At 45.9% G+C, this 26,823-nt stretch overlaps 2 protein-coding genes across 2 annotated transcripts in view; one reads left to right on the top strand and one right to left on the bottom strand.

The window, feature by feature from the left end:
- The first annotated feature begins 4,329 nt into the window (after window positions 1-4,329).
- LOC134944929 (putative nuclease HARBI1) lies at window positions 4,330-8,606 on the top strand. The gene is made up of 5 exons (XM_063933878.1): window positions 4,330-4,725; window positions 4,811-5,183; window positions 5,492-5,513; window positions 6,820-7,374; window positions 8,501-8,606. Exons 1-3 carry the CDS (start codon window positions 4,335-4,337, stop codon window positions 5,493-5,495), a joined length of 768 nt encoding a protein of 255 aa, XP_063789948.1. The 5' UTR covers window positions 4,330-4,334; the 3' UTR covers window positions 5,496-5,513; window positions 6,820-7,374; window positions 8,501-8,606.
- Window positions 8,607-15,716: 7,110 nt separating this feature from the next.
- Window positions 15,717-26,823, bottom strand: part of NHEJ1 (non-homologous end joining factor 1) — a 529,484-nt gene continuing 518,377 nt past the window's right edge. Inside the window, exon 8 of the mRNA XM_063933877.1 lies at window positions 15,717-15,974. Coding sequence (XP_063789947.1) covers window positions 15,882-15,974 — 93 coding nt within the window. The 3' untranslated portion in view covers window positions 15,717-15,881. The remainder of the gene's footprint in view (window positions 15,975-26,823) is intronic.

Here is a 26,823-nt window from a genome sequence, read left to right as displayed (position 1 = left end):
GATTGCACTGCTTATTTAAGGGCCTACTGTGCATGCTGTAAGTGTTGGTAGTTTGGCGTTTGAGTTGTTGGCTTGTGCGGGAAGGTGATAGTGGAATTGGCAGAGTGAGTAATTGTCAAGCATACCTTTGTCCTTTTCTTTGCGTTTTGAATATAGACAGTGGCATTTTTTGTGCGTATTTTCGTTTGTGAGTATTCTGTTTTTTTTTGTATTTTTTTGTGTTGGCAAGTTTTTTTAATACATTTTAATATTTTAATTTTTATAACACATATATATTTTGCAAGTCCATTTGTGAAAATATTCCCGTGCTTCTTTGTTTTGACTGTCATTAGTGTTCTCTTGTAGGAGTTTACTTTTTGGTGAGAAAAAGCAAATTTATTTTCGATTTTGGGTGTGGTCCACAAAAACAAGACTTTATTTCTTTAGGAGCAGGTAAGTGTCGTTGGCCTGTGTTGGAGCTTGTTTGTTGGAAGTGTCTGTATGCTGTTTTTGACTGTCATTTGTGTTCTCTTGTAGGAGTTTATTTTTTGTTGAGAAAAACCAATTTTGTATTCATTTTTGGGTGTGGTCCACAAAACAAGACTTTATTTCTTTAGGAGCAGGTAAGTGTCCTTGGCCTGTGTTGGAGCTTGTTTGTTGGAAGTGTCTGTATGCTGTTTTTGACTGTCATTTGTGTTCTCTTGTAGGAGTTTATTTTTTGTTGAGAAAAACCAATTTTGTATTCATTTTTGGGTGTGGTCCACAAAAACAAGACTTTATTTCTTTAGGAGCAGGTAAGTGTCCTTGGCCTGTGTTGGTGCTTGTTTGTGTTTGTTAAAAGTTTTTTTTTTTTTTTTTTTAAAGTTTGCTAAACAAAGTGTTTGGGTTTTCCAGGATTGATCTGCAAAGTAGTGCTTGTCTTTCCTGGACTAGGTACTAAATTTCTTATTTTTTTGGTTTTTTTTTTTAAATAAAGTTTTTTTGCATTAATATATGTTTTTTATATCCAAATATTAAATTTAGTTTTATTTGCTTTTTATTTTTGCATTTTGGACATGAATTCAACACAGAAAAAATGTACGCTCCTGCAGTAAGTTGACACCACAATTGTAAAAACAGTTATTGTGTAAAATTTTGGAAAACTTTGAATTATTTTTTTTTTACATTTCTTAACATTCTCTCCAAAAAGTGTGTGATGTCAATACATATTGCGGCAGAAGCCCTACCTCCCCAACCCACGCCAGCACTCCCACCCCAACCGCCAGCCCCACAACCACAGCCGGCTCCTCATCAACCAAGGCAACGGAGGCGTGCTAGGCCACCAATTTTCAGAACCCGTGTCAGACTTTTTGGGATGCCAGATGATGTGGTGGTGCGTAGATATCGGCTGCCACCACATCTAATCCTAGACACTCTCTCCATAATAGAGAGTGATCTGGAGTCTGAAATTCGGTATCCTACAGCAATACCACCATTGACACAATTCCTTGCAGTGTTACATTTTTTGGCCACAGGATCATTCCAGCATGTGGTTGGAGACCTGGGGGTACATTTACTAACATTCGTAATTTCCGAAAATAGGTCAAAGTTCAATCACGAATGACATCGACAGTGTAAAACTGCAACTTTTTGAATTTATTACGATGGATTTACTAAGCTGTCGTATTCGTGTTTTTCTTTTCTTCCGATGTCGATGTCATTCGTTTTTTTTTACCTAATTTTACGGCAGTGATTAGCAAAACACTGCCGTTTTTTTTTACAATCAATCTCGGCCGGATCTGTGTGATCCGTGCTGGGGTTCTTTTTTTATTTTATTTTTAATTAAACAATGTAAAATCCCCCAAAAAAATGCGTGGGGTCCCCCCTCCTAAGCATAACCAGCCTCGGGCTCTTTGAGCCGATCCTGGTTGCAGAAATATGGGCAAAAAAATGACAGGGGTTCCCCCATATTTAAGCAACCAGCATCGGGCTCTGCGCCTGGTCCTGGTCCCAAAAATACGGGGGACAAAAAGAGTAGGGGTCCCCCGTATTTTTAAAACCAGCACCGGGCTCCACTAGCTGGACAGATAATGCCACAGCCGGGGGTCACTTTTATACAGCGCCCTGCGGCCGTGGCATCAAAAATCCAACTAGTCACCCCTGGCCGGGGTACCCTGGGGGAGTGGGAACCCCTTCAATCAAGGGGTCCCCCCCCCCCAGCCACCCAAGGGCCAGGGGTGAAGCCCGAGGCTGTCCCCCCCCATCCAATGGGCTGCGGATGGGAGGGCTGATAGCCTTTGTTGTAAAAGATATTGTTTTTAGTAGCAGTACTACAAGTCCCAGCAAGCCTCCCCCGCATGCTGGTACTTGGAGAACCACAAGTACCAGCATGCGGCGGAAAAACGGGCCCGCTGGTACCTGTAGTACTACCACTAAAAAAATACCCAAAAAAACACAAGACACACACACCGTGAAAGTATAATTTTATTACATACATACACACATACATACATACTTACCTTATGTTCCCACGCAGGTCGGTCCTCTTCTCCAGTAGAATCCAAGGGGTACCTGTTGAATAAATTCTACTCACGAGATCCAGGGGTCCAGGCTCCTCGGCAAATCCAGGGATAATCCACGTACTTGAATAAAACAAAAAAACGGTTGCCCGACCACGAACTGAAAGGTGACCCATGTTTGCACATGGGTCACCTTCCCACGAATGCCAGAAACCCACTTTGCCTTCTGGCTAAGTGGGTTTCTTCAGCCAATCAGGGAGTGCCACGTTGTAGCACTCTCCTGATCAGCTGTGTGCTGCTGTCCTCACTGACAGGCAGCACGCGGCAGTGTTACAATGTAGCGCCTATGCGCTACATTGTAACCAATGATGGGAACTTTCTGCTCAGCGGTGACGTCACTTTAGGTCAACCGCAGGGCAGAAAGTTCCCATCATTGGTTACAATGTAGCGCATAGGCGCTACATTGTAACACTGCCGTGTGCTGCCTGTCAGTGAGGACAGGACCACACAGCTGATCAGGAGAGTGCTACAACGTGGCACTCCCTGATTGGCTGAAGAAACCCACTTAGCCAGAAGGCAAAGTGGGTTTCTGGCATTCGTGGGAAGGTGACCCATGTGCAAACATGGGTCACCTTTCAGTTCGTGGTCGGGCAACCGTTTTTTTGTTTTATTCAAGTACGTGGATTATCCCTGGATTTGCCGAGGAGCCTGGACCACTGGATCTGGTGAGTAGAATTTATTCAACAGGTACCCCTTGGATTCTACTGGAGAAGAGGACCGACCTGCGTGGGAACATAAGGTAAGTATGTATGTATGTATGTGTGTATGTATGTAATAAAATTATACTTTCACGGTGTGTGTGTCTTGTGTTTTTTTGGGTATTTTTTTAGTGGTAGTACTACAGGTACCAGCGGGCCCGTTTTTCCGCCGCATGCTGGTACTTGTGGTTCTCCAAGTACCAGCATGCGGGGGAGGCTTGCTGGGACTTGTAGTACTGCTACTAAAAACAATATCTTTTATTTTACAACAAAGGCTATCAGCCCTCCCATCCGCAGCCCATTGGATGGGGGGGGACAGCCTCGGGCTTCACCCCTGGCCCTTGGGTGGCTGGGGGGGGGGACCCCTTGATTGAAGGGGTTCCCACTCCCCCAGGGTACCCCGGCCAGGGGTGACTAGTTGGATTTTTGATGCCACGGCCGCAGGGCACTATATAAAAGTGACCCCCGGCTGTGGCATTATCTGTCCAGCTAGTGGAGCCCGGTGCTGGTTTTAAAAATACGGGGGACCCCTACTCTTTTTGTCCCCCGTATTTTTGGGACCAGGACCAGGCGCAGAGCCCGATGCTGGTTGCTTAAATATGGGGGAACCCCTGTCATTTTTTTCACCATATTTCTGCAACCAGGATCGGCTCAAAGAGCCCGAGGCTGGTTATGCTTAGGAGGGGGGACCCCACGCAATTTTTTTTGAAAAAATAAGCACTTTCCCACCCCTTCCCACTGATATACATGCACGGATCTCATGGATCCGTGCATGCCTATCCAATCACGAATAAAAAAAAAAGTTCTGTTTTTTTTTAGCACTTTTTTACGAGTTGTAATTTTTCACGGCAGTGTTTGTTCTTTTTTGGCTTTGCACTTCTTAGTAAATGACCGAGATTCATACTTAAACAGCCGCGTTTTGACCGATGGTGTATTCATTCGTAATTTTTTACCTGAACTTGCAAAAAATTACGAATGCCCTCATCACTGCCGTGATTAGTGTTTAGTAAATGACCGAGATTAACCAAAATGACACTTTGAAGAAAAAACGGCATCTCGGTCAAAATCGGGAGCTTAGTAAATATACCCCCTGGTTGGCATGTCGCAGGGCCAGTTCAGTAAGGTCCTGCGACGTGTCTGCCAGGCTTTCCTCAAGCGTGTTAAGCAATTTATTGCTATGCCTTTGGATGTTGGTGCCCTAGATGTGGTGAAGCGGCAATTTGCGGAAGGTGGTAGTCGCTTCCCACATGTTATTGGGGTTGTGGATGGCACACATGTAGCTATTCAGCCACCAAAACATAATGAAGAAATTTATAGAAACAGGAAACTGTTTCATTCTCTGAATGTAATGGTTGTTTGTGGGCCATCCCTCCAGATCCTTTCCCTGAACGCAAAGTTTACTGGAAGTTCCCATGATGCGTATGTCATTAGACAATCAGGGATATGGCAGAGATTAAGATCAAGTCAACGACCAGACATGTGGTTATTGGGTGAGTTGTTGCTCAAATATTTTTGATTAAAAAAAAAAAAAAATTTAAAATTTTAAGATCTAAATTTTTGCTTTTATTCCAACAGGAGACCGTGGATATCCTTGCACCCCCTGGCTCATGACTCCTTACCGTAATCCCAGGCCAGGACCACAGATGGCATTTAACTCCGCGCTTACTGCCACTAGGCAGCTGGTGGAGCGCACAATTGGTGTCCTGAAAGGGCGGTTTCGTGTGCTCCACCGCACTGGTGGCGACATCATGTATTCGCCGGAGATGGCAAGTAAAATAGTGGTCCTGTGCGCAATACTCCATAATATCGCGGTAAGGAGTAGTGTAGAGCTTCCTCAGGCAGAGGAATTGCCTGATGAGGAGCCAGGGGTTGTGCCACGCTTCGGTGGGGGGAGTGTGACACGGAGGGGGAGCCAAGTGAGGGCAAGAATTGTAGCAGAATATTTCAGGTATAGTGTTTATATATTTTATATTTGCCCAAATAATACAACACAGTATGCTTCTGTTTTATAAACCATGATTTCAATTTGTATGATCTTGTAAAGTGATTGGGTACGGATTTTGTGGTGTTGGAATGTGTAATTGTTTTTGGTTCAAAATACAAAAACACGTTAAGCTTACAATGTTTATTTTGAAATTTAAATACTGTAATGTTGCTAAATAGTGTCCTTATTTGTTTTATATCATCAAATCCTGATTATGTAACCAAACACACAAACAAATGATACTCAATGTTTCACACTTTGTGACTGTCCAGCTGAATGATCACACGAACTGTGGTGAGTACACAGATATGTTTAGTATTTGTAACTAAAGTCTGTGTCTCTGTGTGTGTTTTGTTTGCTTAAATTTGTGTACCAAACATTTTCGCTTCTGCTATTGCGTTTTTACGCTCGTGCCAAATAACACTCTGCTTTTCACAGCATTGCAAAGATCAATAAAGTTAATAGAAATGACAACATAGATTTTTGACCAATCACATGCTAACAGACACTATAAATATATGCCCAAATAAGGAAAACGCCATTGCCATGATGCGTGCAGCACCGTTCACCAGGCGGGAGCTCCGCGTGCTGGTTGCGGTGATGGACCGCCGCGTAGGCCGCGTTGGGCGCTTCATCCCCAATCGGGTGAAGCGCGAGGCCTACGCGGAGGTCCGCCGCCTGCTGCGGACGCGAGTCCGCAGCAGGCGGACAATCATCCAGCTCGAAAGGAGGTGGAGTGATCTCCGTAGGCGGACTCCAGATTTGTTGGCGGAGATCCGCCATCAAATCCGTGCGCTGCATACACGAAGTAAGTTACCTTACATAAGTTTTTTGCACTAAATTGTGCTAATGTGTTATTTTCCAATTTTTGGCCTTCCGTAATTTAAGTAACAATTGTTAAATACAATGAGCACTGCAGGGGAAGCATATGTAACATGTGCAGAGAGAGTAAGTTTTGGGTGGGGTGTGTTAAATCAGGTGCAAAAATTTGCAAGGCTAAAATAAAGCAGCATGTATTTACCCTGGCCATAATTTTAAATTATAAAAAAAAAAAACACTCTCTCGGGACATGTTATATCTGCCACCCCTGCACTGCACATGCTTTTGGCCAATTGCCTACTAAATACCTGCTGTAAACCCCTTGGATTTGCAGACATTTTACAGTAAGTGGTAGGCTAATTGCAACCTGCAATGCCCTTTTATGGAAATTAGGACACTGTGTGTGGTTAGGTAAAACAGTACTGACTGTAGCAAAGTAACACCAAACAAGTGCATGTTTACAAAAAATAAGAAGCAGGCAGGAAATTAATCCACAATACTTGATCAGTGCAGGCTATATAATAAGGTGCCTTGAATAGTAATCTGGTGATGTTGCCGAGACCAATCACTATGACTCAATTGCCTAGATTAAGGAATGAGCTTCAAAGTTAAATTTTAGACTCATTTTGTTTGCTGTGGCCAACATGAAGAGGATCTTAACATGTTTGCTTTTCTTTGGAACAAAACAAATAATTTAACAATGAACAGAACATTGATAAAACAAATTGATTACTATGTAATTTATCATGTTTGAACAATTTGAACAATATTATCATTCTAGGACAACAACAACGGCAAAACTCCCCACCCCCTTCCCCTTCTCACTCCCCCTCCCCTTCTCACTCCCCCTCCCCTTCTCACTCCCCCTCCCCTTCTCACTCCCCCTCAGCTTCCCAGTCCCCCTCAGCTTCCCAGTCCCCCTCATCTTCCCAGGCCCCATCAGCTTCCCTGGCCCACTCCACTTTACATTCCCCTTCTCACCACACCTCTCCATCTCTTTCTGGGACCCCTTCTCCTCCTTCCCATACCCCTTCTCCTTCAAAATCAACATCACAATCTGAACCACCCTCACCCTCTATTGCTTTAACTTTTTCTCCGCCCCCCTCGCCCTCTCAATCAGACCCCCCCTCTGAAATTGCGGACCAAATCCAGCCTCCTTCCCCCATCCAGCCTCCTTCCCCAATCCCTCCTCCTTCCCCAATCCCTCCTCCTTCCCCAATCCCTCCTCCTTCCCCCATCCAGCCGCCTTCCCCCATCCAGCCAACATCCCCACCAAGTGAATGGGCAGAGGAAGCCCCTGCCGAACGTTCCGGGAGTCTGGATGTTGCCGTGGAAAGTAAGTATATTTTAATTTTTAAAAAAATGATTACCCACTTACACTTACAATGCCAAAACATGCAGTGTTGTACTGTTTGAATTCTTGGACCCTGGAAAAATATTTAAAAATTTCATCATGGTGTACATGTTGCCTTTACATATTTGTGAGTGTCATTATATGTACAGTGTGTATGTGTGCAATGTTTTGTGTGTCCACTCTAGGTTGACACTCATTAGGTAGCCAGGGTTGCCAGGAGAACAGGGTTTATATGTGTTACTTTTTCTGGGAAACAGTTAGACCTGAGTGGAGTTTAGTATGTTTGCCTTTTACACTTGGGCCTGTGTAGTCTGAATATTTACACTTAAAAATCACATGCTTCACTTTGTTATGCAGCCTAATGACACACTGTTTTTTTGTGTGAAAGTTACATTCTCAAAATTAATAAGTGTTCGAGTCAAACATGTTTGCACTTATTTAGTAAGGGCAGCTTTCATGGAGTGTGGGAATGCTATGATATGTTGGCCTTCTGAAGATGTGGATATGCAGTGTGATGATGCAGGACCAACCCACTAAAAATAAAAAACAAATAAAACAACAAATGGGAATGAATGCCAACATGGTGTCACATTGACGAAGATGGTAGTTATCTTTAACATGGGATGTCGGACATAGCAACCAATAAGATTATACTTAAAAAATTGGGATCCACTTCTACAATATAATAATCATATTTTTGCTTGATTGCTATGGGCAACGTTCCATCTTAAATATAACTCACATAGTAGTAAATGTAACACATGGTCTGGAACACTTTAAAATCTGATAAAAAGGCTGAGCAGGCTTGTGTGTTCTGCTAATGATTGTACCATAAAACAGGCAGGATGTAGTAACTTTGCCATTAAAGCAGGCCTGTCCAAACTGCGGCACTCCAACTGTTGAGAAACTACACATCCCAGCATGCCCTGACACAGCTTTGCCATTCCCTGACCACAAAACTGTGTAAAGGCATGCTGGTATATGTAGTTTCACAACAGCTGGAGTCCAGCAGTTTGGACATGCCAGCATTTAAGTGTGCTTTGCGCCTTGCTTGGCTAATAAGTAATGTAATTAAGTTATTAATGTTTGTGTTGCATCTTAATTTCAGATGTTGCAGTTGGAGATCCCACAAGTTTTTCAGGGATACTTTACACCATGCGCCAACACCTGCAAGGAATGATGGATTGTGTGGACCATTTGCAAAAATTTGCTTGAGTTGTATTCTTTGATTTGTAAAAAAAAAAAAATATTAACAAATACAAAAATAAAAAAGTTGATTAAAGTTAACCGGGTGTTGTGTTTATTAATGCAAAAAAGGATCAGCAGATTGGCAGGCAGAATTTGTTTTGTACAAAAAATTACACACATCTAACGTTACATTTTTACCAAAAAAAAAAGGAGATTATTGTGTTAAGAAACATGTAAACACCTTCATTCACAAACAACACCTTTAAAAATTAAAAAAGTGAAAAAAAAAAAAAAAAAATTTTACACTTTGACATGTTGATGGCCAATTATGGCAACAAAGTGTTAATTTTTTTTTATTCTCACACTTAATTGTTTTGGAACATTATCAATCATTACACTAATTGGGTTCGTAATTGAAAAGGGCTTGTGGTCTTTAAAAGGAAAGGTGTCATTGCACTTAATAGGCCAAAAAAACATTTTTGTGCGTTTTACCTTAAAAGTGTGCACTTTTACGCAAAACTTTGTAAATATACTCAAACTTAGTATTTTTACGATTAAGTATGTGTTATTGCGATGATTTCGCAATGCTGCGATGGTTTCGCATTACTGCGATGTCATTTGGCGTACGCCCACTTTGTGTAATACTGCGTACGAATGTGCAAAAATACGTTGGGGGCGGAGGTTCGCATATTTACTACATTAACGCAACTTTGCGAATATGTTGTGCGACCGAAAAACTTAGCGATCAACTCGGAATGAGGGCCATTATCCATCTACATTCTATACCTGTGGTGCATTTTAGTTTTGCAGTTTGCTGACACAGTGACCACCAGTATACTATATATAGCAGTACGGAAGGCCACTGCTGTACCTACCTCTGTGTTGTCATTAAGTATACTATCCATCTACATTCTATACCTGTGGTGCATTTTAGTTTTGCAGTTTGCTGACACAGTGACCACCAGTATACTATATATAGCAGTACGGAAGGCCACTGCTGTACCTACCTCTGTGTCGTCATTAAGTATACTATCCATCTACATTCTATACCTGTGGTGCATTTTAGTTTTGCAGTTTGCTGACACAGTGACCACCAGTATACTATATATAGCAGTACGGAAGGCCACTGCTGTACCTACCTCTGTGTCGTCATTAAGTATACTATCCATCTACATTCTATACCTGTAGTGCATTTTAGTTTTGCAGTTTGCTGACACAGTGACCACCAGTATACTATATATAGCAGTACGGAAGGCCACTGCTGTACCTACCTCTGTGTCGTCATTAAGTATACTATCCATCTACATTCTATACCTGTGGTGCATTTTAGTTTTGCAGTTTGCTGACACCGTGACCACCAGTTTACTATATATAGCAGTACGGAAGGCCACTGCTGTACCTACCTCTGTGTCGTCATTAAGTATACTATCCATCTACATTCTATACCTGTGGTGCATTTTAGTTTTGCAGTTTGCTGACACAGTGACCACCAGTATACTATATATAGCAGTATGGAAGGCCACTGCTGTACCTACCTCTGTGTCGTCATTAAGTATACTATCCATCTACATTCTATACCTGTGGTGCATTTTAGTTTTGCAGTTTGCTGACACAGTGACCACCAGTATACTATATATAGCAGTACGGAAGGCCACTGCTGTACCTACCTCTGTGTCGTCATTAAGTATACTATCCATCTACATTCTATACCTGTGGTGCATTTTAGTTTTGCAGTTTGCTGACACAGTGACCACCAGTATACTATATATAGCAGTACGGAAGGCCACTGCTGTACCTACCTCTGTGTCGTCATTAGTATACTATCCATCTACATTCTATACCTGTGGTGCATTTTAGTTTTGCAGTTTGCTGACACAGTGACCACCAGTATACTATATATAGCAGTACGGAAGGCCACTGCTGTACCTACCTCTGTGTCGTCATTAAGTATACTATCCATCTACATTCTATACCTGTGGTGCATTTTAGTTTTGCAGTTTGCTGACACAGTGACCACCAGTATACTATATATAGCAGTACGGAAGGCCACTGCTGTACCTACCTCTGTGTCGTCATTAAGTATACTATCCATCTACATTCTATACCTGTGGTGCATTTTAGTTTTGCAGTTTGCTGACACAGTGACCACCAGTATACTATATATAGTAGTACGGAAGGCCACTGCTGTACCTACCTCTGTGTCGTCATTAAGTATACTATCCATCTACATTCTATACCTGTGGTGCATTTTAGTTTTGCAGTTTGCTGACACAGTGACCACCAGTATACTATATATAGCAGTACGGAAGGCCACTGCTGTACCTACCTCTGTGTCGTCATTAAGTATACTATCCATCTACATTCTATACCTGTGGTGCATTTTAGTTTTACAGTTTGCTGACACAGTGACCACCAGTATACTATATATAGCAGTACGGAAGGCCACTGCTGTACCTACCTCTGTGTCGTCATTAAGTATACTATCCATCTACATTCTATACCTGTGGTGCATTTTAGTTTTGCAGTTTGCTGACACAGTGACCACCAGTATACTATATATAGCAGTACGGAAGGCCACTGCTGTACCTACCTCTGTGTCGTCATTAAGTATACTATCCATCTACATTCTATACCTGTGCTGCATTTTAGTTTTGCAGTTTGCTGACACAGTGACCACCAGTATACTATATACAGCAGTACGGAAGGCCACTGCTCTACCTACCTCTGTGTCGTCAAGTATACTATCCATCCATACCTGTGGTGCATTTCAGTTGTGCGCAGTATATCTAGTAGTAGGCCATTGCTATTGATACTGGCATATAATTCCACACATTAAAAAATGGAGAACAAAAATGTGGAGGTTAAAATAGGGAAAGATCAAGATCCACTTCCACCTCGTGCTGAAGCTGCTGCCACTAGTCATGGCCGAGACGATGAAATGCCATCAACGTCGTCTGCCAAGGCCGATGCCCAATGTCATAGTAGAGAGCATGTAAAATCCAAAACACAAAAGTTCAGTAAAATGACCCAAAAATCAAAATTAAAAGCGTCTGAGGAGAAGCGTAAACTTGCCAATATGCCATTTACGACACGGAGTGGCAAGGAACGGCTGAGGCCCTGGCCTATGTTCATGGCTAGTGGTTCAGCTTCACATGAGGATGGAAGCACTCATCCTCTCACTAGAAAAATGAAAAGACTTAAGCTGGCAAAAGCACAGCAAAGAACTATGCGTTCTTCTAAATCACAAATACCCAAGGAGAGTCCAATTGTGTCGGTTGCGATGCCTGACCTTCCCAACACTGGACGGGAAGAGCTTGCGCCTTCCACCATTTGCACGCCCCCTGCAAGTGCTGGAAGGAGCACCCGCAGTCCAGTTCCTGATAGTCAAATTGAAGATGTTACTGTTGAAGTACACCAGGATGAGGATATGGGTGTTGCTGGCGCTGGGGAGGAAATTGACAAGGAGGATTCTGATGGTGAGGTGGTTTGTTTAAGTCAGGCACCCGGGTAGACACCTGTTGTCCGTGGGACGAATATGGCCATTGACATGCCTGGTCAAAATACAAAAAAAATCAGCTCTTCGGTGTGGAATTATTTCAACACAAATGCGGACAACAGGTGTCAAGCCGTGTGTTGCCTTTGTCAAGCTGTAATAAGTAGGGGTAAGGACGTTAACCACCTCGGAACATCCTCCCTTATACGTCACCTGCAGCGCATTCATCATAAGTCAGTGACAAGTTCAAAAACTTTGGGTGACAGCGGAAGCAGTCCACTGACCACTAAATCCCTTCCTCTTGTAACCAAGCTCCTGCAAACCACACCACCAACTCCCTCAGTGTCAATTTCCTCCTTACCCAGGAAAGCCAATAGTCCTGCAGGCCATGTCACTGGCAAGTCTGACGAGTCCTCTCCTGCCTGGGATTCCTCCGATGCATCCTTGAGTGTAACGCCTACTGCTGCTGGCGCTGCTGTTGTAGCTGCTGGGAGTCGATCGTCATCCCAGACGGGAAGTCGGAAGACCACTTGTACTACTTCCAGTAAGCAATTGACTGTCCAACAGTCCTTTGCGAGGAAGATGAAATATCACAGCAGTCATCCTGCTGCAAAGCAGATAACTCAGGCCTTGGCAGCCTGGGCGGTGAGAAACGTGGTTCCGGTATCCACCGTTAATTCAGAGCCAACTAGAGACTTGATTGAGGTACTGTGTCCCCAGTACCAAATACCATCTAGATTCCATTTCTCTAGGCAGGCGATACCGAAAATGTACACAGACCTCAGATAAAGACTCACCAGTGTCCTAAAAAATGCAGTTGTACCCAATGTCCACTTAACCACGGACATGTGGACAAGTGGAGCAGGGCAGACTCAGGACTATATGACTGTGACAGCCCACTGGGTAGATGTATTGCCTCCCGCAGCAAGAACAGCAGCGGCGGCACCAGTAGCAGCATCTCGCAAACGCCAACTCGTTCCTAGGCAGGCTACGCTTTGTATCACCGCTTTCCAGAATAGGCACACAGCTGACAACCTCTTACGGAAACTGAGGAAGATCATCGCAGAATGGCTTACCCCAATTGGACTCTCCTGGGGATTTGTGACATCGGACAACGCCAGCAATATTGTGCGTGCATTACATCTGGGCAAATTCCAGCACGTCCCATGTTTTGCACATACATTGAATTTGGTGGTGCAGAATTATTTAAAAAACGACAGGGGCGTGCAAGAGATGCTGTCGGTGGCCCGAAGAATTGCGGGCCACTTTCGTCATTCAGCCACCGCGTACAGAAGACTGGAGCACCACCAAACATTCCTGAACCTGCCCTGCCATCATCTGAAGCAAGAGGTGGTAACGAGGTGGAATTCAACCCTCTATATGCTTCAGAGGATGGAGGAGCAGCAAAAGGCCATTCAAGCCTATATATCTGCCCACGATATAGGCAAAGGAGGGGGAATGCACCTGACTCAAGCGCAGTGGAGAATGATTTCAACGTTGTGCAAGGTTCTGCAACCCTTTGAACTTGCCACACGTGAAGTCAGTTCAGACACTGCCAGCCTGAGTCAGGTCATTCCCCTCATCAGGCTTTTGCAGAAGAAGCTGGAGACATTGAAGGAGGAGCTAAAACAGAGCGATTCCGCTAGGCATGTGGGACTTGTGGATGGAGCCCTTAATTTGCTTAACCAGGATTCACGGGTGGTCAATCTGTTGAAATCAGAGCACTACATTTTGGCCACCGTGCTCGATCCTAGATTTAAAACCTACGTTGTATCTCTCTTTCCGGCAGACACAAGTCTGCAGAGGTTCAAAGACCTGCTGGTGAGAAAATTGTCAAGTCAAGCGGAACGTGACCCGTCAACATCTCCTCCTTCACATTCTCCCGCAACTGGGGGTGCGAGGAAAAGGCTAAGAATTCCGAGCCCACCCGCTGGCGGTGATGCAGGGCAGTCTGGAGCGAGTGCTGACATCTGGTCCGGACTGAAGGAACTGCCAACGATTACTGACATGTCGTCTACTGTCACTTCATATGATTCTCTCACCATTGAAAGAATGGTGGAGGATTATATGAGTGACCGCATCCAAGTAGGCACGTCAGACAGTCCGTACGTATACTGGCAGGAAAAAGAGGCAATTTGGAGGCCCTTGCACAAACTGGCTTTATTCTACCTAAGTTGCCCTCCCTCCAGTGTGTATTCCGAAAGAGTGTTTAGTGCAGCCGCTCACCTTGTCAGCAATCGGCGTACGAGGTTACTTCCAGAAAATATGGAGAGGATGATGTTCATCAAAATGAATTATAATCAATTCCTCCGTGGAGACATTCACCAGCAGCAATTGCCTCCACAAAGTACACAGGGACCTGAGATGGTGGATTCCAGTGGGGACGAATTAATAATCTGTGAGGAGGGGGATGTACACAGTGAAAGGGGTGAGGAATTGGAGGATGATGATGAGGTGGACATCTTGCCTCTGTAGAGCCAGTTTGTGCAAGGAGAGATTAATTGCTTCTTTTTTTGGTGGGGGCCCAAACCAACCAGTCATTTCAGTCACAGTCGTGTGGCAGACCCTGTCGCTGAAATGATGGGTTCGTTAAAGTGTGCATGTCCTGTTTATACAACATAAGGGTGGGTGGGAGGGCCCAAGGACAATTCCATCTTGCACCTCTTTTTTCTTTCATTTTTCTTTGCATCATGTGCTGTTTGGGGACAATTTTTTTGAAGTGCTATCCTGCCTGACACTGCAGTGCCACTCCTAGATCGGCCAGGTGTTTGTGTCGGCCACTTGTGTCGCTTAGCTTAGTCACACAGCGACCTTGGTGCGCCTCTTTTTTTCTTTGCATCATGTGCTGTTTGGGGACAATTTTTTTGAAGTGCCATCCTGCCTGACACTGCAGTGCCACTCCTAGATGGGCCAGGTGTTTGTTTCGGCCACTTGTGTCGCTTAGCTTAGTCACACAGCGACCTTGGTGCGCCTCTTTTTTTCTTTGCATCATGTGCTGTTTGGGGACAATTTTTTTGAAGTGCCATCCTGCCTGACACTGCAGTGCCACTCCTAGATGGGCCAGGTGTTTGTGTGGCCACTTGTGTCGCTTAGCTTAGTCACACAGCGACCTTGGTGCGCCTCTTTTTTTCTTTGTATCATGTGCTGTTTGGGGACTATTTTTTTGAAGTGCCATCCTGCCTGACACTGCAGTGCCACTCCTAGATGGGCCAGGTGTTTGTGTCGGCCACTTGTGTCGCTTAGCTTAGCCATCCAGCGACCTCGGTGCAAATTTTAGGACTAAAAATAATATTGTGAGGTGTTCAGAATAGACTGGAAATGAGTGGAAATTATGGTTATTGAGGTTAATAAAACTATGGGATCAAAATGACCCCCAAATTCTATGATTTAAGCTGTTTTTTAGGGTTTTTTGTAAAAAAACACCCGAATCCAAAACACACCCGAATCCGACAAAAAAATTTCGGTGAGGTTTTGCCAAAACGCGTCCGAATCCAAAACACGGCCGCGGAACCGAATCCAAAACCAAAACACAAAACCCGAAAAATGTCCGGTGCACATCACTAGTTAGAAGTGTAAAGTTTACTGAGGGTAAAGCAGAACTAGTATATAGCCTGTGATATGAAGCCTGGACACAATGAAGCACTTCTTTTGACCACTAGGAGGCTACGATTTATTCAATGGAAACCAAACGTCTGCAGTGAGTCAAGCTGACAGCAAAATTAATACAGAATGATCAGGTGAATATAAAGTAAGCCCACTGAGGTAATACATTGGTTTTCCCATGTCTTTCCAGGTGACTGCAGGGCTATCATGTGAAGAGACCCTTTGCTTTCCTTTTCTTGGCTTTGGACACTGTAACTGGGGGGCACTGTGTCAACGTAAGATCAGCAACTGCAGGCACCTGTCAGAAACATGATAAGTCTATTAACTTCAACAACACATAGTATGTACAGTACACTTCATATGCAGGTTCAGGATCTATATCCTCACTGCACCAATATCATAGATAGGAAATGCACTCATGTTTAGTATAGATAATATCAGAAGCTAACAGGTTGTAAATTTCACTTCAGAAATCGACTTACGGATCTTCTTATAAATGTCCTTATCTGCTGGGCAATGGAAAAAAGGAAAGCACCCAACAGGGTTAACAACCCTGTCCCAAAAACTGAAAATTAATAATTGTTCAGAATACAAGCACAGTGTGCAATAAAGTTGTAGGAGGATTTAGGAGAAGGAAGGATAACGTTCCAAAGATTAGGAGAAGCAAAGAAGTCTTTATGGTTGGAGGTGTCAGAAAATTGGGCAGAAAAAGAAGGCAATTTAAAAAGGTTAGAAGAAACCATTCAAGATGGTGAAATAAATAAGAAGGGAATAGGGCTTAGGAGAAGCATTACTTCTGGCTTAAATATATAATACGCCCTAGTGATCAGAGGCAACACAACAGAAGATGTCTGCCTAGACCTTGTAATGCAGCCTGCAGAATAATGTCAACAAGTCAGAAGACTTCCCTTAGGTAAGCCACCCGTTGGCATTTTAGGTGGCAGTACTGAGCTATACTGTATACAGCGCTTGAAGTGGGGCCTGTATATAGCAGTATGTCATAGCACCGCTTCTCCTATTTATCACTTGTAATCAAATTCTATTCACATACCTTATCCATACTGTCACTTCTAACTTCAATCACTAGCTGGATGAGAAATGTAGGGTTCTAGCCCGTGCTAAGGCATCAGGTTCTGCATCAAGTTATAAGGTTAAGGCAAGCTGAACACTGGTAAAATGGAAATGCTTTCCTTTTAGCCCTAAAAAATATCTAAGGGACATTAGACAGATACATATACAGCAGCATAGTAGTTAAGATTATACCCTATTTAAAATAATTAAAAGAGCTGTATTCATCCGACAGGCATTTATCAATGGAGCCCAGTGCAGATTTTGCTGTCATTGAGCAGTTCCTAACCTGAGTTCAGATACACCTGTTTCCCCTTTCACTCTCTCACTCCTAAGCGCAGTGACCTGACGAGCCCAATACAGTGAGCTAAGGAGGTCACAAGACAGTAGTGGGCAGCAGATCAAAGGATCTCTCAGGTCAGAGTGTCCCCGGTGGTGATCAGTAGTGCACAGAGTAAAACCATTATAGCGTTTTACCTCTTCACATGCACTTTTCCCTTTGTATACATGTATGCTGTGTACTGAAAAAAATAGAGACTTATGATATCACACAATGATGTCATGACTGTTAGACACGACCTCGCACAACACAAATCCCCTAAACTATTTCTTTACATTTAAATAAGTGTTTCTCAGCATTTAAACAAATATTTTTTACTTTGCTTTAGACTAAGTACTGCTCCAATACATGCAGGAAGAACAAACAGAAACTCAGAGTAGGTTAAAATTCAATTTTAAAGTGCACAGGGAGATAGCAAGCTCTGTCAAGGTCACAGGAAGCTGCAGCATCTAGCCGAGGATTCTGCAGGCAACTGGCCATAAGATACAGTATTTACTCAAGACAAATGAATTGGTACATTCAGCAGCTTGATTTATTCTTTGCAAAATCCACCATTATCAAATCACATTTCACTTTCATTCAGATTCAAGTTGGAATTGTCGTCAAGTCGGAAAGACGCCAGTTTCCGACTTTTTAGGTCAAATCAGGATTCAACCTATTCAAATGAGTTGCCGTTTTTCCGACTTGACGGAAAACACGTGGATCGGCAGATTAGCCGCGGATCCACGTGTTTTGTCGAATTAGCGGCCAATTTCGACAGGTTTTTGGCCCATTTTCGACAATGCTTATCCGTCTTAAAAAAAAAGTTGGATTAGCATTGTCGAAAATGGCCAAAAAAATGCCTGCTAATTGAATACTGAACTGTCGGATCCTTTCCGTCAGAGAGGATCTGATAGGCATTGATTAGACCCCTTAGTGGATGAACTATTCCTGAGTTTTGCACAGAAAGATAAAGAGGAGGAACTTATTGTCTATGACTCTGACCCATCCTAAGTAAACGTCACCTCCATACGGTGGCATACATTTTGTGGTGTTAATCAATAGCTGCAAAATTGCAGTCTACCAATTTTCTTGGGACCAATTATATCACTGAGACACTTTGCAAGCTAATGTTGGAATTTGGCATATAATTCCCAAGTGCCATAGTTTAATCCATGTACAGAAGTAATACAGGATACACTGACATTGCAGCATTGTTACTGATTTAAAAGGCTATTTCTTTAAGTTGAAGTTGATGGACACAAATGGATTTAGATGCAGGAGAGAGTGACAGAATTCCGGAAACTAGAAATGGCTAGGCTAGGGTGAAAGCTTGGGTTGGTGGTGTATGAGTTGGTAGAGAAAAGTCTACAGTTGAAGCATCTTAAAGAGGAACTAATAACCTGTCAATTGTTCCACGAATAAGGGATGAGATATTTGAAGCAGCAGAATTTTAGAGTAATACAATGGATGACATGCAGTCACATGATAGATGGAATAAAGATACAAGTGATCAGGACACAAGTAAAGCACTCTAGCAGCAGATTTGAGGATAGAACGTAGAGTGGAGATATAGAAAGCACTTAGAGAAGTTAGTGGAAGTGGCCGTAGTCCAAGCAAGGCAGAATGAGAGTATGTGTGAGAGCCTGGCTGAGGATCAAGCAGTAGATTGAGAGTGTTCGAAAGGAAGAAACTGGACATTTGGAGAACGAATTGACAGAATAGGAGAGGAGTGGGTTAAACCTCAGCTAGTCTGGGGGCAGGACGGTAAGGCATTATGGGAGTATTATTGTTAGCCAATAGGAATGAATGTTGGGGGTAGGTGGAATGGGTTCTTAAGCCTGAGAAAGGGGCTGGGTCAGCCTCTTCTGCTTTTGTCGTGGTGAGGGTAAGTGCTCTTCCCCCCTTTGTCTCCTTGCTGTGCTGCTTGCACATTGTGAAATATTAGGTTGCTGCTGCTGTGGCAGTGTGCTTTATACTGTGCCTCCTCTGTCTCCATTACCTGGGATTAACTTGCATACCCTCCAACATTTTACACAGAAAAATCGGTACAAATCCGAAAAAGTGGCGTGGCCGCGGGTAAGGGGAGCGTGGACACGCCCCTTTTCCTATGCTTTCAATGGAAGTTTGGAGAGCCAAAAATCGGTACAGACCATAAAAAAAAAAAAAAAGGTACTGTACCTATTAAAAAGGTACAGTTGGAGGGTATGAACTTGTGGCCTGCCATGCCACGTCCCCGCCGCTCCTCTGGCCCCCCTGCCCGCTATATTGATGCAGCTCCTGCTCGGGAGCCGGCGTCCGGTGCCCCGGGCCTGAGCCTGCTGGCGCTGCTGCGGGTGCCCGTCCATGGGCGCGTGCGGCGGCGCGTGCGTCCGCCCCTTCGCCGGCTAGGCCGCGGGCGGCGGGGGGATCACTCCGGCGCGGCGGCGGCTGGCGGGGGACAGGGCGGCGGCCGGTGGCGAACTGGATCTGGCAGCCGGTGGGGGTTCCCTGCACCCTCCATTGCTGAGAGTCACCGACGGCTCCCTAGAGAATGAGGGGACTGCTTGTAGGGATGGGGCCAGTGGCTCTTCCATTGGCCGTCCCTTAAGCCAGGCGATTTCCGTGTCGTGGGGCTGCTGGACTCCCTGGGCGCTCTCCTCGCTCTAGCAGGGGGGGCTCCCGGGGGCCTTTGGTGGTGTCGGTACGGGACCGGGGGTGGTGGTGGGGGGGCTGATGCCTGGAGGCGGAGGTCAGCGAGTTCTCCCGGTGGGGGGGGCCAGTGAGGGCCGGGGCAGCGCTGTGGCTCGTGGTGCACCGCAGGAGAGAATGGGGGTTCTTAGGGCGGCTAGCGCCGGTCCCAGGCGAGGCCGGCCTGGACGGGTGAAGACGCAGTTGGAGCCATCCTCGTGGTTCCCGCTTCGGTCGACGCGGCCGTTCTCCCAGGTGCTTCTGGCCCCGCCATGGCGCAGTTTCTACAGGCGTGTCACAGTCTGGGCTCCGCCGCTGCATTGCTGGGTAGCGCTACCCCATCGCCCGCTGGGACGTCTGCTTTCATTCCCACCGGGGGGGCTTCGGCTCCTGTGGCGGTTGTCCCTTCTTTTTCAGGTGCGGATCCGGATGGCGATCAGGACGAGGAGCCAGTCGTGGCCGACGTTTCGCCTTCCGTAGGCGGGCCTGCTGGTGAGTGGGACGCCGATACAGTTGCTATGTCGCTGGGGTCCTCTTCTTCCTCGTACGGCAGTACATCAAGTAGATCTTCTTCCTCTTCTTCGTCGTGCCAGTCTGCGGTTAGTAGCACCGCAAAGGCTAGGAAGAGGGCTATCAAGTATGCGCAGCGTGAGGCGTGGCACCGGGATAAACGGTCTCGGAAGAGTAGTAGTAGTTCCCGTCGGGAAAGGAGGAGGCGTAATTTGCCGGGCGTGGTTCGCTGCGAGTGCACGGCAGTCTTGCGAGGGTTGCGTGAGAGTTGCAGGAGGAAGATTAGACGGGGGGAATACGTCAACCTTTTTACGTTGACGGAGGACACCAAGAGGGAAGGTAAGGAAGCGCTTGCGAAGGGCGGTATTGGGGCGGAGGCCTTCCGCTCGTATGACAACTGGTTGGCGGGTTTCTGTGTCTTCGCGGCGTGCTACTTGGAGGATCGCCCTGATGAACACATGAACGTCATCAGGTATATCCACCTCGTGCATGACATGCAGCGTCAGTCTAAGGACGATTCGTGGCTGCATTATGACAAGCAATTTCGTCAGAAGCAGGATTGCCTGCACATCATTGACTTCGAATGCAAAGATGTGGAGGTATGGCTTCGGGTCACGCGAGCGCAGGATATGAAGATGGTGACTAAGAGGGCGGCTGTGGCGCAGGCCGCGGCGGCGAGTCAGTTTCGGCCCTGCGGTTGAGGCTCCGCCGCGCCGCCCTTGGGCCACGGCCCGTTCTCCGCAGCAGGCGCCGGCGAAGGGGAAGTGTTACGCGTTCAACAATTCCACGTGCCCCCTCGGGCAACGGTGTCGTTTTCGCCACCTTTGCTTATGATGTAACGGATCCCACCCTGGTTCCAAGTGCTTCCGCGGGGGGCGACCGGGTGCCAGGGCGGCCGCGGGCCCAGCCGAAAAAACAGCTGGGGGGCTTGCCGCTAGTTAGGGCGCCGACCCCGGTTCGTTTGGGGGCCATGCTAAAATGGTCGGGGTGGTACCCAAACACAGACGACGCTAAATTTCTGCGGGAGGGTTTTGCGTCGGGTTTTCGTTTACCAGTGGTGGGGGGAGGTTTTGGTTCGGGCCGCCAGGAACCTGCAGTCTGCTCGGGATTTCCCCGACGTGCTTCGGGAAAAGGTTGAGCAGGAGGTTCGCCTGGGGAGAATGGCGGGCCCCTTTGCGCTGCCGCCTGTCGAGGATTTGATTATTTCCCCGGTGGGGGTTGTGCCCAAAAAGGCTCCGGGTAAGTTCCGGGTCATTCAACATTTGTCTTATCCATCTGGATCCTCGGTGAACGATGCAATTTCGCCAGAATATTGTTCGGTGGTGTATCAGTCCTTTGAGGATGCTTTGGACATGGTTCGGGGCTGTGGCCCCGGGGCCCTCATGGCTAAACTGGATGTTGAATCGGCTTTTTGCTTGCTCCCCTTTGCACCCGGAGTCGTTTTGATTCATGGGTTTCAGCGTCGGGGAGGAATACTTCATTGACAAGTGTCTGCCTATGGGGTGTTCCGTTTCGTGTGCCTTTTTTGAAAAGTTCAGCACCTTTTTGCATTGGTGCGTGGAGTTTTCTTGCGGAGGTAGCGGGATTGCACATTACCTGGATGATTTTTTGTGCATGGGGCCCGCGCATTCTCCTCGCTGTGGTTTCCTGCTGTTCTCGCTGCGGGCGTTGCTGGGGCATTTTGGCGTCCCGGTGGCCGAGGATAAGATGGAGGGGCCCCTCTCCTGCTTGTCCTTTTTAGGTATCGAGATCGATACGGTCGCGGGGGCGTGCCGGCTGCCTCAGGACAAGGTCGTGCAGCTTCGGGAGTCCATTGCGCAGTGCTCGGGACGAAGTAAGGTTACTTTGCGGGAGGCGCAATCCCTCTTAGGTCGCTTGAACTTTGCCTGTCGGGTGATTCCCATGGGCAGGGTTTTTTGCCGGAAGTTGGAGCGGTCCACGGCCGGGGTGTCCAGGTCGCACCATTTTGTCCGTTTCTCGGCAGAGATTAGGCAGGACCTCGCTATGTGGGTTTCGGTCCTGGCGGATTTCAATGGTGTACGGATCTGGATGGCCCCGCTCGTTGATAGTTTCGAATTGCAGTTGTTTACAGATGCGGCGGGCTCCTCGGGGTTCGGTTGTTACCTGGACGGGGCTTGATGCGCGGCCTCTTGGCCTGAGTCTTGGGCGAGGGAGGGGCTGACCGGCGACCTGTTGTTGCTGGAGCTCTTTCCCATCATGGTGGCCTTAGAAGTTTGGGGGGAGCGACTGCGCGATCGCAGTATTCTCTTCCGTTGCGATAACTTGGGGGTCGTGCATGCGGTTAACAACCAAAGGGCTAAGGCCCTGCGGGTCCTCCGAGTGCTGTCACGGCTCGTGCTAACCTGTTTGTGCTGCAATATTCTGTTTCGGGCGCAACACGTCCCCGGGGTAGATAATGGGATCGCCGACGCTTTGTCCAGGGGGCAGTGGGATAGGTTCTGTTTGTTGGCCCCGGAGGCTGATTCGGTAGGTTTGTCCTGCCCTTCTTATGTTTGGCAGGTCATCATGGCGGATTGGAAGGACTAGCAGAGCTGTCTTTGGCTCCGTCCACTCTCGCTGGATACCGTAGGGCCTGGAAGGAGTGGGAAGACTTTTCCCGTGACAAAGGGCCTAGAGGTAAGAGGGGTCAGAGCTTGTTGCTGGACTTCGTTTGGCAACTCTTCGTAACGGGGAGATCGAGGGCCGTGGTGTCTCGGTACCTCGCCGGGATATCCTTTTATTCTAAATTGAAGGGTATGCCGGATTTTACGAAGGGTTTCCTGCTGGCAAGGGCGCTTAGAGGTTGGGCGCGTTCGGCTCCGGTGCCTCCCGATGGCCGACGCCCTATTGATGCGTCCCTGCTTTCTTCCCTCTTAGGGGCGGTGGCGGGGGTGGCGGACTCCCGTTTTGAAACGCTCCTGTTTCAGCTGGCCTTTTCCATGGCGTTCCATGGTGCATTCCGGGTTTCTGAGCTGGTTGCGGCTTCTAAGAAAACCGAGGCCTTTATGTGGCACGCGGATGTTATTGTGGGGGGGTCCGTGCTGTGCAGGCTGCACCGCTCCAAAACTGATCAGATGGGTAGAGGGCATTGGCTCACTTTGACACCATCGGGTGGTGGGGACTGTTGTCCGGTGGCATTGGCTGGTCGGTATGCGGAGGTCAGGCCCTCGTCTGAGGGGTCTTGGCTCCTGCATTACGACGGGTCGCCATTGACGAGGTATCAGTTTACATGGATGATGCGGCGCTGCCTGTCCAGTTTGGGCCTCTCGCCTAGGGACTTTGGTTCCCATTCCTTTAGAATAGGGGCCGCCACTTCCGCAGCATCTGCAGGGCGCGCCGTGGACGAAATTAAGGCTTTGGGCCGCTGGAAGTCGGCGGCTTATAAGCGTTACATTCGGCCCGTTGTTGCGTAGGCGAGTTTGTTCTACTAACATGTTGTTTGTGTTACTGCATTGTGTGTTTCAGTTCAGTGTGTTCGTACTGTATTGTTTGTCTCCCGTCCTCCCTACTCGGATGGCTAGCTACTCGCCACTGCTGGCAGTGGGGGTCTGGAGTGCTTCGCAATTTTTTGCCTGAACTGACTAACTGATTTGGCTTAATTTATTCAATTCGGCTAATTGGCATCTAATTACAAGTTCCTCAGCAGGTTTTTACGTTTCACCTCCAGCCGAGTTATTCTGTGTTCCCCCCAACCCCCCCCCCCCTCCCAGCTCTAACCTCCCCCCCCCCCTTTTTTTTTTGTTATTTTGTTTTTTCCTTTTGTGTCTTTCTGTTGCTTCGATTGGCCTGAAGCTTGTTCAAGAGGAAAGTTATAGTCCTCTATTCAAATTTTTTCTTTTTGGCAGATCCTCGTTCTGATAGTTGGTTCTTGTTCTGGGCTGGGTTTGGTTTTACCTCACATATTCACATTTGTTTATCTGTTTTTTCCCCTTTTAGGTTGGCGGGTGGATGTGTGTGATGTGTGGGTGATTGGCCATTCCTATGTTTATTGGGCAGCCAAATTTTTGGCTGCGGAAGGGGCTCCTTGCTTTGTGGGCTCGGATGATGTGCGGTGGTTAGGTGTGCGTGGTATGCTTTGGCATGACCTGAAAGCGAAGCTTATGGAGCAGGTTCGGCGGTTTGGCATCCCCAAACTGTTGGTGATTCACTTAGGAGGGAACGACCTAGGTAGGAGGAAGGCAGTGAATCTTCGATTGGCCATTATTCAGGATCTGCAAGTGATTTCTGACGCTTGGCCAGGCTGTAGGCTTATCTGGTCTTGTATGGTGCCGCGGTTGTGTTGGCGTGGAGTGGTGGATGGTCGAGCGATCGATGTGGCTCGCCGGAAGGTGAATGCCGCGGTGGCTAAGTTTGTGGTGGCCCATGGCGGTGCTGTGGTTTGGCATCAGCGGATCAAGTTCCGGCACTTCTACTTGTTTAGACCGGATGGTGTGCACTTGACAGGACAGGGACTATCTATATTTTTGGAGGATCTGTTTTCGGTGGTTGGTTCGGTAGGTTAGGTGTATGGTGGCGGTGCGTAGTTCTGTAGAACAGAACTTCGCTGTTGGCGGGAAAGAACGGCAAGTTAACATTTGTTGGATTAAAGAGTGAATTGGAGGTCATTTGGTTGTTGATTTCAGGTGCGCTCTCCTTCGCTGACTGGTTTTACATCTGCTGGACCACCTTCACGGGTGGCAGCCTCATCACCTTCACGGGTGGGTAGTCAGGATGGAGGTTGAGCGGATACCTATTTGTGTGTTGGAAGGTTTACGTAAGTTCTGTTTTATAAGATAGTTATCTATGGGATAGGGTTGTTTAGCTGTTCTTTCTGCCCACCATACTTTAGTTTAATTATTCAAAGTTAATAGTTCACTTAAATAAATAGCTAACAATTTCTGCCAAATTCAAGTCTCCGTGTCTTTATTTATTATAGTTAAGTGTTAAGATGTTATGGTTTATGTTACGGACAATCCTCAGACTATATGAGGTTTATAGCAACAGAGCTTACATGAAGAAAATAATAGTGGAGAAGAATCAAAAGTAACCAGTAGGCAAAGTGTGGCCTCCATTGATGTTAGGTATGATATACAAGTGTTTACCATCAGGTTCAGGGTCAGATACTGCGGGAAGACTGCAGATTTTCTTTAATATATTATCTTAAGTGTCTAACCATAACCCTCCCCCTAGTGCCTAATCCTCTCATACTGCAGCCTAACCCTGTCCCTCCCCTCACTATAGAATGTTTATATTTCACATGTCGACATTGTGAACAGTCGACATTTTGCAAAGGTGGAAAATACCAAATATTCAGGCAAGACACAAGGAGGCGTTTCTATAGCAGCTGTTTGGAAAATGAGAAGTCAAACCCCACAACACTGTATAACCACAGAAATGGAAAACAGCGCTAGTGCAGTGAATAAGGCAATATTACAGTGAGATGGAATGGATTAAAATGTCACACATTTAATAAATTTCAACAATTACATTTGTTTCCTTATTAAAAATGTGACATTTTTTATACATTCCATCTCGCTTTAATATTGCCTTACTCCTTGCACTAGCGCTGTTTTTCCTTTTCTGTGACATTTTTTTAACTGTCGACATTGTGGGTTCGACATTATTGTCAACATTTTGAATGTTGACGTGGTTACTGCATCCCAGGAACAAGGAATGTATATATTCAGAAGCAGGTTTTCTTTTTATTTTATTTAAAAAAAAACAACCTCTCCCACCAAAAACAAACAAACATCGGACTGTCATTTTTCTAGTGGGATTCACAAAATGAAAGAAATAAGCTGGTTGGCTGCTTCAGGTTAAGGTTACAGTGCAACAGGTTTTATAAATGTTCCCTGGCATTCCTATGCTGCTTCTAAAGCACTAGTTGTGTACTAGAGTTGCTTATTCCGTCGGCGTGCTTCAAGGTCTTAGACCTGCTGACAAGGAATAGCACAAAACACCAATGGATTCCTAGGAAAAGGTCACTGGGGCTTTTGTGGACAAAACAATCGGTTCAAATGCTTTTAAAGCATTACATTTTGGGAATACAGGTTGAGTATCCCTTATCCAAAATGCTTGGGACCAGAGGTATTTTGGATATCGGATTTTTCCGTAGTTTGGAATAATTGCATACCATAATGAGATATCATGGTGATGGACCTAAGTCTAAGCACAGAATGCATTTATGTTTCATATACACCTTATACACACAGTCTGAAGGTCATTTTAGCCAATATTTTTTGTAACTTTGTGCATTGAACAATGTGTGTGTACATTCACACAATTCATTTATGTTTCATATACACCTTATACACACAGCCTGATGGTCATTTAATACAATATTTTTAATAGCTTTGTGTATTAAACAAAGTTTGTGTACATTGAGCCATCAAAAAACAAAGTATCTCACTCTCACTCAAAAAAGTCCATATTTCGGAATATTTGGATATGGGATACTCAACCTGTATAAATGTTTTATGAATATGATAAAATGAAATCTCAAAGTGATTAAAAAACACAGTTCCTTTGGTAAAAAAATCATTAATTTTATGAAGCAAGTGTTATGCAATCAAAAGGGATAAAAACTGTACAATGGGACCCA

Source organism: Pseudophryne corroboree, chromosome 7 (genome assembly GCF_028390025.1).
Source record: "Pseudophryne corroboree isolate aPseCor3 chromosome 7, aPseCor3.hap2, whole genome shotgun sequence".
Taxonomy (NCBI): Eukaryota; Metazoa; Chordata; class Amphibia; order Anura; family Myobatrachidae; genus Pseudophryne; species Pseudophryne corroboree.
This window is presented reverse-complemented; position numbering and strand designations above follow the sequence as displayed.

Coding starts and splice junctions, on each gene's coding strand:
- LOC134944929 (XM_063933878.1), top strand. CDS start 4,335: ATGTCGCAGGGCCAGTTCAGTAAGGTCCTGCGACGTGTCTGCCAGGCT. Junction 4,726..4,810: donor ACCAGACATGTGGTTATTGG/GTGAGTTGTTGC, acceptor TTATTCCAACAG/GAGACCGTGGATATCCTTGC.